The sequence below is a fragment of the Sturnira hondurensis genome, unplaced genomic scaffold (genome assembly GCF_014824575.4).
Source record: "Sturnira hondurensis isolate 20B ecotype Veracruz unplaced genomic scaffold, ASM1482457v3 Scaffold0013381, whole genome shotgun sequence".
Classification (NCBI taxonomy): Eukaryota; Metazoa; Chordata; class Mammalia; order Chiroptera; family Phyllostomidae; genus Sturnira; species Sturnira hondurensis.
The window spans coordinates 38,676-53,664 of NW_028086012.1; the positions used below are offsets into that span (position 1 = coordinate 38,676).

Below are 14,989 nucleotides of genomic sequence, written 5' to 3' on the forward strand. Positions count from 1 at the left end.
TAATTACAGGCCTGCACCACTGCTTTACTCAGGTCTCTAATCTGCTGGGTCCCTCCCAGCTCTAGACTGGGTGGTCTTGGCCCAGTACCTCCCCACCCCTCGTCAGAAGACCCTGTCGATTCTAGAAAGAATTTTCTCCCGGGTGGCTTGTTGATGGAGTGACTGTGAGCCCTTCTGACTCCCCTCCCACAAGGAACCCTACTTCCCAGCCCTGCAGAGTGGATGCCCCAAATCCCCTGCTAGTGCCGGCTGAGGTGGGGCCTCCAGCCAAGTCAGGCGAAGGCTGGGCAGAGAAGGGGGAGCCTGCTGGGAAGGTGGATCGATGATGGTGGTGCTGCAGAGATTGACAGAGCAAGGAGGAGGTGCAACTGGGCCTGCCCACCCCAGCCCTGCCCTTTGTCCTGAACTCTAGAAGGTCATTTCTCCAGTTCTCCATTGTCCAGTGTTTAGGCCCAGTGAGATGCTGTTCTCCTGCCCCTCTTTCCCGCCAATGTCTCATTCCTTTGAGCAGCTCCAGAGAGCAGCCATTTCAAGGAGGGTGGAGAACAAAGGGGTCTAGGTTTCAGGAGGAGTAACTAACTTGAGGGCCTGAGCTCTCTGGGGGAGGGGATGGGAAGGAATAGTTCTCCCTCCAGCCCAAAATCATTAGCAGAGGTTGATAGAAGGACTGCAGGTGCAGCGGGTAACCTTAAGCTCTTGTCTTTTAACTTTTCTGAAAGCCAGTCTGCTACCTATAAAGTCAGGAAAATAATGGAATGATGGAGTATTGTGGGGTTGTTGGAAAAGGTGAAAAATACTGTAATACAGATGAAGTGCGGAACACAGAGCGTGGTGCATAGGAAATGCTTAATAAATAGGCGTGACAATGGCAGTGGCCCTTCAAAGGCAAAAGCACATTGTGATGAGGGGACTCCCCGATCTTTGTGGGTGGTCATCCATCTGCAAGGTGAGGGTGGGGGACTGTGCAGACGATGATGTCCAGGACTGTCCTTTGTGAGGTCAGAGGGGCCTCAAGGCCTGCATGTTCCAGAGCTGGACAGGCCCACCCTGAGCCAGGCAGCAACTAGACTCAGGAGAATTCATGAACAGAACCCACCAGAGGGAGAGCTGTCAGAGATGGCTGGCTTTTGAGCTGCTCTTGAGCTGACCTCAGGGACAAAGATGTGTAGGTGGGAGTACTGAGATGCCCTTGTTGGCTAGAGCTCAGAAATAGTGGAGGGGGAAATGGTAGCTAAAAAAGAAAAGATAGGCCAGGGGTGGATTTGAGTGGCAGTGGGCATTGCGAGGTACAGGATGCAGATCATGGAGAGCTGCTGAAGAGTCTTCAGAAGGGGGGGGGGGTGAGCAGTGCTAGAGATTTGGAAACCCTCTGTTGGGTCCAAGGGTCTGAGATCGACTCTGGAGCTTACTGCAAAGAGACAGTGCATGGCATTAGCCTCCATCAGTGATAGTCAACCAGAGGCAATTTAGCCCCGTACAGGACATTTGGCAATGTTTAGAGGCGCTTTTGATGGTCACAACTGGGGCTGTTACTAAAATCCAGACGCTAGGGATGCCATTTAACATCCTACAATGCATAGGACTGCCCCCAGGACAAAGAATCATCAGGCTCCAAAACATCACTGGTGCCAAGGTTGAGAAGCCCCTTCCCTAGATTGAGGGTGGGGCCATCTGCGCCCCCTCACAAAATGCCAGGGGTGCAGACCAGCAGAGCATTAGGCAACTTGCCACAGTTTTCCCTGTCCAGCCTCAGGAGGCTTCCTCCATGCAGAGGGGGCCCCAGCAAGTACTGGGAGGATGGGGCCTGGAGAGCCCCCGAGTCCTGTAATAGCCACAATCAGAGGAGACGGAGTGCACCTCTCTCCGTTCTCCCCATAACTGACCAGGATTTACCGCACATCCCAGGCCTTGGCCACTGAGAGGGTTCACAGTGGGTGTCTCGCTCTTTGAGTCTGGACAGGAAAACCCCCTGAGGGGCTCCACATGTCCCCCTCCCCCCCAAAACATTACAAATCCTGAAGAAGCAAGTGGGGAGGTTGCAACATCCCGAGCTAAAAGAGTTAAAGAGCTAAAGCTCCAGCAGGATGCCCTGACTTCCTAGGTGATGGGCTGGGAACTCTGTGGCCTCTTCAGTGCTTCCCCTACCGCCCAGGGCAGTCCCCTCCCCCTCCGTGGAAACAGGAATGAATGAGCTGTTGGCTTCACCACAGGCGGGACTGGGGGCAGGTCACTGAATGGGGATCAGAAATATGTCCCCTTTCTGATCCTTTTACGAATAGGGCAGGAGTTTATTCAACTTCTTAGGTTTGGTGAGGCAGGGTCCAGGGTGAACCTGATGGAGGGGTGAAGGAAATCACTGGGAGAGTTGACATGAGGATATGAATCAGGAGCCAGGCCCCGGAGGCTGCTTTCTCACCCACAAAGTAGGAAGTGGGAGGGGCCTCATGGTGGGGAGGGGACAACTGGGAAGAACAGACATCAGATTCTCCTCATCCACCCCCAAGGTACTGCTGCTGGAAGGGGTCTCCAACCCAGGATGCTTTCCCTGGAGCCTTAGCCCCTGGGGCCCACTCCCTGGTGCTGGAGGTGGAGAATGTCTTCAAGGGCGTTGGTGACGTCAGCTGCCACAAGGCCTCCTCCAGCTCTTGGGGAGCTCTCAGAACAGAGATTGGAGGGGGAGAAACTCGGATCCAAAACTAAATAGGTCCAACCTTTTAGATTCCTGGGAAGAGGTCCTTGTCTAAAGCCCTTGCTAGGGATGGGAAGCTGTCCCTGCTGTGTAGTAGGGAGATGGGCAGGGGGGTGGGGTTCGGACCTAGTGTTCCTAAATGTTCTGGCCCTGAGGGGTGGTGGAGAGGAATTGGGATTTGGGAGAACGATGGGAGCTTTAGTAAGAGTCCTGGAGTGGCTAAGGAGCCTTTGAATTCCCATCTAAGCCAAGAGATCCTATAGTTCCACCTGAGATGGACCCCACCCCACCCTCAATTCAGGACTGTTGACATTTTGTGTAGTCCCCAAGAAAAAGATGCTGAGAGGACGAATCAGGGGCAGAGAGAAGAATCTCAGAGGCTGGAAGACAAGCAAGGAGAGGCCCCGCCTCCAGTCTCTCCAGAACCTCCCTGCTTGACAGCAGGCTGGGTGGGGTGGGTCGGCTGGCCGTGACTCTGACTCAGGTTTCTGTGGGCAGCCAAAGGCAGCCGGCAGGGAGGAGCCCAGACCGACAGGCCAGCCAACTGCAGCTTTCACCTCAGCTGTCCTCTCCTGGGAATGCAGGATGCTCTTCTCTGGCCCTGCTGGCCTCTGGGGGCTAGCTCCCCCCTGCTTTCCCTATTCTGCTCCCTCTTTTCCTTCCCCAAACCCTCAGCCTTTGGCCCTCTTCTCTAGGCACTGGCACAGTGAGGAAAAGTTAAGGGGCACTCTGTCTCTAGGGAGGGCCCAGAATGTCTGTGCCACAGGGAGCGGGGGTATAATAATGATTTGTCCTGTACTGGGAAGTAGAGACCAGGGGAATCCTGGGCACTGGCTTCCAGCCTGAGCAGCCTGGGCCCCCCAGTCTTTCCCAGCCGGTTGGCTCAAGTCTGGACCGGCTGGTTGTCATGGTGAAGGCTACGGACTAGAATGCAGCTGCTGTAAAGTCAGGCATCCAGGGGTAAGTGAGGAGGGGGTGTTCAGCTACTCCAGCCCTGCCCCTCAGAAATGACCAGCTAGGGAACAACAATTGCTGGAGCTGAAACCAAAGGACTCTGGTTCGGGACTGTAGGAGTTCCCCTTGGTCGTGGGTGAGGGTGTGGCCAGCACATTCCCCTGGTGTTTCTGGCCTCTGTTTTTAGAGAGTGCCTACTTTGTGCCCAAGTGCTCTGCATACACTGCTCACCAGTCTTCGTAACAACTGAGAGAACCAGCAACTTGCCTAAAATGGCGAAACTGGGATTATAACCCAGGACTGACTGCCACCAACACTAGTGAGCTTTTCCGAAAGCCAGACAGTGCACTCGTTCTAGGGCGGTGAGCAGGGAGAAAGTGACCTGAACTTTATCTAACACACTGGATATTCTAGCAGGAGGTCACAAGTGGTAGGATGCAGATGCTGGCTGCGTTTCGGGTTTGGGGACAGTTGGTAGTTTGAAGAGAAAGTCAGTAGCAAAATGCTTGACACGTAGTAGGTGGTCACTAAACATTTTTGTAATGAAGAGGCCAGATTTGCATGTGAGCCATTGCTAGTTTGGGGGGACACCTTGAGATAATTTAGCTTTGAATTGCAGCAACAGCACAAGAAGCTAGTTGCAAAGAGGGACTTTCCGAGACCAAACTGGCGAGAGAGGAATTTGCAGAGCATATCTGAGTGGGGGCTGGGGGAGGGAGGAGTTGGAGGGGGGAGTGTGGATGATACAGGATTGATGTAAGGTGCGGACGCCACCCAGTGGCCAGAATGCAGCCTGGGGGAAGACAGGCTCTACAAATTAGCCGCGCGCGTAGCACTCTGGAAGTTGTAGTCTATATGCGCTAATGGGCGGTGCTGCCCGCGGAGACGTTGGGTGTGGTAACCTGACGTTTATCGGGAAGAGGCGGGAGGAAGTTATCCTCCTCACCGGACTACGAGTCCCGTGGTGCCCTGCGGTGGGCCGCGCAGGCGCGGTGAGCCGTTGCCGGTCAGTACGGAAGGCTGAGGGGCCATCGCTGGGTTGAACGGTGTCAGAAGGGGTCGCCGAGCGGGCCTTTGGCGAGGCAGGGCGGGCGGCCGGCACCATGTCGAGGCAGGCGAATCGTGGCACCGAGAGCAAGAAAATGGTAACTCGGAGCGTGTGACCTCGGCGGGCGGGGCAGAATAGAGGCATGCTGGGGAAGGGGCCCGGCGCCGGGCGCAGTGGAGAAAGGGCCCTCCTCTGAGCTCTGGGAGGGGAGTGGTTCTGCAGCAGGAAGGCGGACGTTGCTTGCTCCGGGGGCGTCCCGAGCCTGAGGCGGGTTGGGAGGGCCGCTGGAGTAGCTCAGAGACCCCTACCCCACGGCCTGAGTGCAGCTGTGCAGCTGTGTGCTAGGCCAACAACAACGACGGTGACAACAGTTAATAACCACCGATTGCTCTGCTTTGTGTAAGGCACTGGGCCAGCCACCTTCCGTATATTATCTCATCTAATCTGCCAAATAGTACTCTCAGAGGGAGTATATTATCGTTATTTTCTAGCTCCGAGAGGTTATGTAACTTGCCCAGGTTTACAGGTAGGAGGAATATGGATTTGAACCCTTGTCTCTCTCACTCCAAAGCTAATACCTCAGCCTTCTAGGCCATACTGGCTCTCACGCTTGCCTTGGCCTGGGAAGAGGTGCTCGGAGAGTGGTCTTACCAGAGAGGAACTTTCTGTTTGGCGGCGTAAGAGGTGGGCCACCGTAGGCAGTAAGTGGCGCCCCTCTGGTCAGGCGAGGCTCCTTTCTTGACCCGGGAACAGTGGGACATGGGACACCGTGTAGTCCCATCAGGTTTGGCTGTGGGAAGGGTCTCTGGGCCTGAAAAGTAAACCAGATGACATTTTCCTCCAAACTAAGGGGACTTCTGGGCAAGGGTTCCTTTTCTTTGGCATATTTTTACTTCCTCCAGAGTGTCTCACGTCGTCCAGGGTTGCACGCTGGGCAGATCGGGGGCCTTTTGTTGACACTTACCCCCAGAAGGGATGGTTAAACTTCCCTCAGACCTTTGCATCTTATACCAGGGACAGGCACCAAAAATGTGCCCAGCGAGGCCCTGTTACTCCTGAGGAGCACTTTTCCTCAGAGCCCCTTTGAGATTTGAGGAGCTGAGGTGTCCATCATGGATTGTCTCTCCAGAAATATTAAATAGAAAAGCATACGCACAGACATTTACTTACATTTTAGGGGGATTTGTGGGCCCCCTCCATAGATTACAGGTTAGAAATTCCTATTTTGGACGATATAGCAAGAGTTTAAACAAAGAAGAAAAATAGCATTTTGCTAGGAAACTGTCATGTAGGGGAAAAGGCATGGGTTTTGGTTGGAATTCTGTCTCTTTCAACTGATCCTCAGTTTCCTTATCTATACAATGGAGATAGTAATGCCCACTTAGGATTAAATGAGATTTCAGTATAACATGCATGGGGCATGGAATATGTTTCTGCTTCCTTTTTTAAATTTTAGTTTTTTATTGTATTAAGATATTTATTTACTTTTGAGGGGAAGGGAGGGAGAAAGAGAGGGAGAGAAACATCAGTGTGTGAGAAAAACATCAGTTGGTTGCTTCTGACACACCCCCAACTGGGGACCTAGCCCACAACCCAGGCATGTGCCCTGACTGGGAATTGAACCAGCAGCCTTTTAGTTTGCAGGCTGGCACTCAGTCCACTGAGCCACACCAGCCATGCCTTTATTTTATTTTTTTTAAGGTTTCTTTTTTTAACTTGTTGTTTTTAGAGAGGGTGGGGGGACAGAGATTGAGGTTGATTTGTTGTTCCACTTATTTATGCATTCATTGCTTGGTTCTTGTATGTACCCTGACCAGGGATTGAACCCACAATCTTGGTGTGTCAGGACAATGTTCTAACCAACCGAGCTACCAGCCAGGGCTACCTCCTCCTTGTCTTAAGATGTGAGCAGAACTTCCTGCTTAGTTTTCATAACCTGCTCTTGTTTTGTACATTTTTTCTTACCTGAAATCAGCATTGCAGTCTTTAATACCACTTTAGTAGGGACCTGCAGTCTCCACCCCCAGCCCCAGCATCCATTCAGCTTTGTTGAAGGAATTGTGAAGGTCCAACAGCACACTTCTGCCTCAGAGCTTTTGCAGCTGCTGTTGCTGCTTGGAACTTCTTTTCCCCGGGTAGTCACTTCATGAACAATTACTCAAATGTCACCTCCTCAGAGAAGCCTTCCCCGATCATACGATTAGTTTTCTCTTCTGTTACTCTGCTCTTTTTTTCTTCATCACACTATTTCATTTTAAATTATATATTACTAGTTTTCAGTCTCCCCCCTGAGAATGGAGACTCCATGAGAGTAGGAATATTTGTTCACCGCTCCATTCTCAGCACCCAGAGCGATGCCTGGCACTAGGCAGACTGCATTTGCTGAATGAACGCCATGGAGGTTTGGTATGTCTTCTCATTCAGTTCTTGCTGCTGCCTACTTAGGGCTTGTCACGTGATCCTAGCCACCTGGCTTCCCCTGCTCTTCTCTGCTTGGGGAGTCCGCACCTCTAACAGCCCTCTTCCCAGTCAGGCCTGTCTTCTGCAGTCAGCAGTCTTCTTCTAATTGCGGTGTTCCCACTTAAGCCTTCCAAGACTTAAAGGGTTAATGTGCCCAAGTAGAAACAGACCATTTGTGTAGCAAACTTTTCTTGAAGGTGGGAAGTGCAGAGGTGAAGTGTGAGTCCCTAACTTGGGAAGCACGTACTCCGTGAGAGTCGGAAAGTACCAACACGGGTACAGTGCTGTCTGGGATGGAGTCCTGACTTCACCACCTATTTGCGGTGTGAACTTGGGCAAGTTCATTCACTGTCCTAAGCATCAGTTTCACCAGCTTTAAAAGTAAATTTAAAAAGGTAATAATAGTATCTGTGTCATAGGGGTGTTCTGAGGATTAATTGAGGCACATAATGCATGCAAATTGAGCAGCGTGACACCTATGAACACAGTTGGCACTCTTGGTGAGTGGCAGCTAGCATTTCTCTTGGTAGAGGTGTTAGCCTTCGTGTGTCTGTGTAGCATTTGGTTCTTGAGTCTCATCAGGCCCGCCCTTCTCTTGTGTTACTAGTAACCCATCCCCAGTGCCCTATTCTCCAGAGCTCAGGTGAATTACTACTTCATAGCAGCACCCAGAATCTCCGTGACAGGCTGCTGTAGAGGCAGACAGGCAGGGACTCAGTCCTGTTACTGGCCTCCCTTCCCCAGCTGCTAGGGGCAGTCACACTAGATTACTGGTGTTGATAAAAATAGTAAGTGTGACTCTTGGAGCATTAGCTCCAAAAATTAGCTCCTCCCCTTAAGGAGATTTGATGTTTTGTTTGGGGTACTAATTAAAAAGCCTTCTGAAAACCATCAGGGGTAGTAGCTCACCCGAGTGTGAGGCTTGGCTTAGCTTGCTCTGCCCTGGTTGTGCCTGAAGTACTCAGAGATCATATTGGCTGTGTGAGTGTGAAACCACTCCTACGGTTTCTTGGTCTGCCAAGCAGCTTTTAAGTCCGTTAGGTCGGGGATCCCCAACCTCCAGGCGGGGGACTGGTACCGGTCCGGGCCTGTTAGGAACCGGGCCGCACAGCAGGAGGTGAGCTTGAACATAATGCGCTTGGGTCATCCTGAAACCACCCACCCACCCCCTGGTCCAAGGAAAAATTGCTTTCATGAAACCGGTCCCCGGGGGCAAAAACGTTGAGGACCACTGCATTAGATCCCCCCAAGTGTTGGCATGACAGGTTCTCCTGTGGCTGATTTGTGTGAGGAGATCGAGGTTTAGCAAAGTGAAGTGACTGACCTAAAGTCTCACATCTAGAAAGTGACAAGTTCAGACTCAGAAGCAGGTCATCTGACTGCAAACCAAATACTCTTTCTAGATGCCTTACTGATTGTTACAAACTTCTTGAGTTGATTCAAAAACTCCCTCTTTTAACCTAGTTCAGGGTGTTGTCTGGCACCACACCACAGAGAACCAGTTTAAGAATAAAAATCTCTACTGGAGTTCGTAGTATGCCTTGGGCACTCTACATACGTGTTGGAATCCCCCGGTATCCCTGCAGGGCAGACGGTATCATGGCTGCCGTACAGACGGGAAACACTGAAATTCAGAGAGGTCGAGCCCTGGGTTAGGGTCACATCATCTTTTACAGGACAGGGCTCAACTACAGGGAGATGGAGTCTCAGTTACCTAGACTGTCACCTGTAGAGTGGGGGTATGTAATGTCTGTTCCGCTGACCTCTCATGGTTGGTATGAGGAACAGTGAGAAACTGTGAAGGCATTCTGAAAGTTTTATAAATTTGGTGGCCATTTTTATTAAACATAATTAAAGCAATCAAAGTTGAAGCATTGCCGAAGAGATTCATATTTCTGTTGGGAGAGGGAATGTGGTATTTGGGTTGACTGAAGAAATTGGACTGGTTGAAATTGCTGACCTTAAAGATTCCATGGAATCTTTCGTTGTAAGGGTTACAGAACTGAACACCCAGGTCTTCAGGTTCTGCAGTCTCCTCTTTACTTCTCTGACTTCCTCTCCAGTTCTCTCTTCTGTGCTCTCTACTCATACTAGTCTCCTGTTTCTCAGACAGGACAAGCATATTCCTACCTCAGGGCCTTTGCACTCGCTACCTAGAATGTTTTCCCTGGGACATTACCTTCACAGCTGTCCTTCCTTACTTCCTTCAGTTCTTTTGCAGATAATCTCTTAAGGAGGCTTTCTCTGACTGTCCTATTTAAAATTGACACATGCACGTGTGCGAGTGTGAATGTAAATACCCCCTAATCTTTTGTGTTTAGTTTCCTCCACAGTACTCATCACTGTCTGGCAAACCATATATTTTATTTATTTGGTTCATTATCTGTCTCCCTCCAATTATATAGTACCTGGTGTATAATAAACATTGAATGCTTTTTTCCTATACCACAGCCCTATTACTATTTTTATTTTTAAAAAAGATTTTATTTATTTACTTTTTGAGATAGGAGAAGGGAGGGAGAAAGAGAGAAAGAAACAGCTATGTGCAAGAGATACATTGATTGGTTGCCTACCACGCCCCCTAGTGGGTACTAAGCCTGCAACCCAGGCATGTGCCCTGACTGGGAATTGAACTGGTAACCTTTTCGTTCACAGGCCGGTGCTCAATCTGCTCAGCCACACCAGCCAGAGCTGATTTATCTTATCAGTAAATTGGGGGCTGTTGCATTTATAAGGAGCTTGATAACATCATGATGTGCTTGTTACTTGGCATCACGGTGGGCTGCGGCTCTTGGAGTTTCTATCCAAGGGCTCATTAATAATGGAAGGAAAGCTCTCCTGACTTAATGCAGTGAGGCCAAGTCTATGGACTGGTTACTGCTGGATTGCATCCATCCATTCATGCCGAAGCCATTCTAGTGCCAAACCTTAACTTTCTAAAAAAATTATTCTCCTCCTTAATAGCTTCTCCTTAATTGCCATATTTGGTAAATGGTCTCTTGGAGACAAGCTATCTGACTGTTTTAGTTGAATTTAAAGAGCTTCCTGATTCTGAAACTGATTCTCTCTGACTTCCTAGTGCAGTGAAATGTTTTGTTTTAGGAGGGCTTATTAATATTGCAGTTGTGGGGAACAGTGTATAGAATGAACATTGGCTTAGAAACTCTTGGTTCTTGTCCCCCCAAATTACTTTTCTCAATAATTAGCTGTTTGGCCCTGGTTGGTGTGGCTCAGTGGGTTGAGTGCTGGCCTGCGAATGGAAGGACATTGGTTCGATTTCTGGTCAGGGCTTGTGCCTGGGTTGTGGGCCAGGTCCCCAGTAGGGGGGTGTGCGAGCAGCAACCACACATTGATGTTTCTCTCCCTCTCTCTCTTCCCCTCTCTCTAAAAATAAATAAAGAAAATGTTTAAAAATTATTTAGCTGTTCATCCTTGGCCAAATTACTTAACCTTTCTGAGTCTCAGTTTCCTCATCTCTAAAACGAGGTTAATTCCTGCCCTTCTGCTCTACAGAGTTATTGTGGGTGGGAAATGAGATGATGAAAACAGAATGCCCTCTGTAAGCAAAAGGCATTCACCTTGTTATTCTTGCAGTGACCTCACCACCGGGCCATGGGGATGAGGTGGGGATGAGGTGGAGAGCATTGGGTCCTGAGACCCTGGGACTTCTTCCCCAGGACACTTAGCTCTGCTCCAGGTTTGACAGGCCTCCCCCCAAAAGGGAGTGGTTGAGCGGCAGTCTTGATTTTTCAGCCTTTCGTCTGGGTGAATCCGTCGGTCCAGGTAAACTGTCAGCGCACGCCTCGCTTCCTTTGACTCTGATGGTGCCTTTCCCCGACCTGCTGCTTTCATTCTGTTTTTCATCTGTCTTGAGTCTTGCCGTCCTTTTTACCTTCCACATCTCTCTGTTTCTTGGTTTCTTTACCTGAGAAAGAGTTATTGTGATTTTAACTGTGATTATAATAGAAACCAGTCGAGGTCAGTATTGTGTTGCAAGTACACAAAAGATTGTATTCCTTTCAGAGTTACCCCCTTTCCTGAAAATGTTCTAGCTGTGCATCACAAGGAACATGATTTTTTCCCATGGTGACTTAGAAGAGGGGGTGTCGTTCATGCAGTGGGCTTCACCTAGGACTTCCTTGCTTTCCCTGGAGAGGACCCCTTGGGGCCTCTGCTGCTCCCGGGCGGGGCGTGGGGAGTGCAGGCCAGATGCTCCCAGCGCTGTAGGGTGTGGGAAGCCATGGGTCACACCTGCTAACCGCAGACAGCCGTTTGGAAGTGTCGGCTGTGGGACGGTCTTTCGCAGGGTCTAGCGAGTGACTGCTGCCGCCACACTAGGTTCTGCTGACTGGAGCTTAGGCTCAGTAGCTGCATGGGACTCTGGGTTGACAGAAGCCCACCTCGGTCAAGCGTTGGCAGAGTGACTGCTCAGTGCATGGCGTGCCTTTTACAGCCTGTCTGGTGGCATCCCTGCCCTGGCGACCCTGGGGAATCAAATTCCTTGGCCACTCTGCAGGCGATGGTGTTTTCTCCTTCCAGACATGGGTGACCTTCCTTTGAATCCTGACAGTTGCGTTGAGGCCGGTCCTCCCCAGACTTTCTCTTTTGTGCGCCTTGGCCCTGACGGCCTTTTCAATCTCTTTCAGAGCTCTGAGCTCTTCACCCTGACCTATGGGGCTCTGGTCACCCAACTGTGCAAGGACTATGAGAACGATGAAGATGTGAACAAACAGCTGGACAAAATGTGAGTGAGCTCCTCTGTAGGAGCGGCAGGAACAGGGCTCCCTAGGACCTGAGTCCGCGTGGCCCTTAGGGTTCAGAACAGGGTCCTGTCTCTTGTAACCAGTGTCTGGTTTCCACTGAGCTCATTTATTGGGATGTTTTGGAATTATCTCTGTTTTCCTTTTACCACTGACAGCCTCATGTTCAGATACAAGACAGTCAAAGCCCATAATACAGTCTGTTCTCTCATTTCCTTCCCAGGGGCTATAACATTGGAGTTCGACTGATTGAAGATTTCTTGGCACGATCTAGTGTGGGGAGGTGCCATGACTTTCGGGAAACGGCAGATGTCATTGCCAAGGTCATTATCCCGGGCCAGTTGGCCAGGCTGAAGGATTGTCTTTGGGAGGCACACTGCTTACCACTCTGCCCCTCTCCCTTAGAGAGACCTTTGTATTTGAAAAGACTAGTTAGGCAGCTGTTTGGGCCAAAGAAGCCTTCCTGGTGGTTTGGGAATAAAACCAATAATGAAAAAGGGGAAGAATGGCTGGGATCATCCCTGTGGATTGTTGAAGCGGCCCTGAGACCACAGCCAGACCTCAGCTGGGAAGGTGTAGCAGAGCCGTGGCGGCTGAGGGTCAGACACACCCGGCTTCAGATTCTGGGTCCCATACGCACTAGTTCTTAGGTGACTTAATTTTTTACCCTTTTAATTACCAGTTACTATTATTTGTTTATTTGCTTGCTTGCTTATTTATAATCCTCACCTGAGGATATATTTATTGATTTTAGAGAGAGAGGGAAGAGAAGGGGAGAGAGAGAAACGACAGTTGAGAAACATTGATTGATTGTCTCCTGTACACACCCTGACTGGGGGTCAAACCTGCAGCCCAGGTTTGAGCCCCGACAGGGGTTCCGCCCACAGCCCTGTGGCGCGCAGGATGACGCCTCAGCAAACTGAGCCACCCTGCCGGGGCCCAGTCACCTCATCTTTCAAATGAGGAAAGTAAGAGCTTCCTCACAGGGTTGTTGTAAAGAGTAAATTAAAAAACATGAGCATTCAGGTAAAACCAGTGCACCTAATGTAGTATGCATGTAGTAATGTATTAATTTAATGTTGTATAATACAGGAGTAATAATAAATGATACAGTACCTATAGCTTTGTAGTGTCAGTTGCCTAAAGGTTGGTTCTTTCTGATGTGCGTGTGTTAGCCTTGCCCAGATCCAGTGGAGAGTTTTGTGAGGGTTTGGAATTAGGAGGGTGGATGGAGGGGAGGGTGTCTTCACAGTAGTGCTGCCCCAGGGCCTGCTTTCCTGTTCAAGAAGGGCTCAGACAGCGCCCCACTCAGAAGGCCACTGCTCCCCTCCACTAAGAAACGCAGGAGGACAGCAAATTGCTGCCCACCTGTGTGCAAGTGAGGGGTGTGGATTGTGCACAGATGCCTCTCCCCCTGCAAACCTAAAGCTTCAGTGTCTTGCAGAGGCCACAGTTTTGTTCCTGAGCTACTTAGTTCCCCTTTGCCAGACCAGCACCTTCCCTCTTGTACAGCCCCTATTGCTCTTCCCATAGTGTTCTTGTGTGTCCCCTGACAGGTGGCGTTCAAGATGTACTTGGGCATCACGCCAAGCATCACCAACTGGAGTCCAGCTGGTGACGAATTCTCCTTGATTTTGGAAAATAACCCCTTGGTGGACTTTGTGGAACTTCCTGATAACCACTCATCCCTTATTTATTCCAATCTGTTGTGTGGGGTGCTGCGGGGAGCCCTGGAGATGGTGAGTGCAGCTCTTTACCCGCTGGGACACCTGAAACGTAGTAGGAGCTTGATGGAACATTTGCGTGAATAAGAGGGAGAAAGAAGAAAGGCCTGTGGCTCACCTGGCACTTCGCTGCGTGAGGTGGTGATGCTGCTGAGTGTAGGGTGCGAGCCGGACGTCTGTACATGGCGATGAGCCTCCTTGCTAGACCGGGAGACGTGCTTGAGCACCTGGGCCCAGAACGTCCATTCCCAGGTTGACTTAATTTGGTGCCAGTCCCATTCGGGCGTGTTCTCTGCGAAGTCTCTCCTTACGGGTCAGGGCCACTGCCTTCTACAAGGGAACACTGGAGTTGACAGTGTTGTCACGTGGGAAAGCAAACCCGTTTTTGGCTGCTGTGGATGAGCCAGTTATAGACCTCTCCCACATGGTTCCCCAGGGGCTGAAGCTAGGCAGCCACCCCTTCATTTTTCTCACTGTCCCCAGGTCCAGATGGCTGTGGAGGCCAAGTTTGTCCAGGACACGCTGAAAGGAGACGGTGTGACAGAAATCCGGATGCGGTTCATCAGGCGGATTGAGGACAATCTCCCCGCTGGAGAGGAGTGACCATCCCCGGGACTTCGGGGCAGCCGGCAGGAGCGCCCCTCTGCCCTCTAGAACTGAGTGACTCTCTCACACGGATGTCACCTATTCTTCTAACTTTGTTTCCACTCTCCATGCTAGTGAAGAGCACACTGTGATACAGTCCAGTCACCCCGTAAGTGTGCGCATTCAGGAGGGAAGTCCTTCGCTCCCTTTCCCTCCTAAGGGGATGGATGTCGTCATCTTTGGTTGGACTAGAGAGAGGTCAACCATTTTACATTCCTGTTTGAATTTTCCAAAGCAAAACCCACTTTGAGCCCATTAAAAGGCAAGGCTAGCCCATCTATCCCTGGGCCTTCAAGAAGCCATCAGCACGTGGCCGCAGGGGACCCAGGGTCGTGGGACAGGGAGGAGAGGCGGGAGGGGTCGGAGCTGCTAGCGGTGGTGTGGCACACTCCGGCGCTCGCCAGGAACCGGGGCCAGTCGTGCCGGAAACGCTGACTTCTGGGAAGCCGCCCAGGTCTCTCCTTCCTCCCTGCTGTTTGGAGGCAGCATCTCCTCTTTTTACAGAGGGTTTGTCCTCTTTTCTTACAAATTCTTCAATAAAGACACATTCTTGAGTGAAGTCCCAATCCTGTTCTGTTTTCTTNTAGCGGTGGTGTGGCACACTCCGGCGCTCGCCAGGAACGGGGCCAGTCGTGCCGGAAACGCTGACTTCTGGGAAGCCGCCCAGGTCTCTCCTTCCTCCCTGCTGTTTGGAGGCAGCATCTCCTCT

At 50.8% G+C, this 14,989-nt stretch overlaps 1 protein-coding gene across 2 annotated transcripts; it reads left to right on the forward strand.

Annotated features, from left to right (window-relative positions):
* Positions 1 to 547: 547 nt before the first annotated feature.
* On the forward strand, positions 548 to 14,506 carry TRAPPC3 (trafficking protein particle complex subunit 3). 2 transcript variants are annotated; one of them, XM_037061424.1, is made up of 5 exons: positions 548 to 571; positions 11,798 to 11,895; positions 12,135 to 12,234; positions 13,468 to 13,650; positions 14,119 to 14,506. In XM_037061424.1, coding segments are annotated over exons 2-5 (405 nt in total). In that variant the 5' UTR covers positions 548 to 571; positions 11,798 to 11,893; the 3' UTR covers positions 14,239 to 14,506. The 2 variants fall into 2 exon arrangements, with proteins under 2 accessions (XP_036917319.1, XP_036917318.1); XM_037061423.1 differs by lacking the exon at positions 548 to 571 and adding an exon at positions 4,625 to 4,788.
* The last annotated feature ends 483 nt before the right edge of the window (positions 14,507 to 14,989 follow it).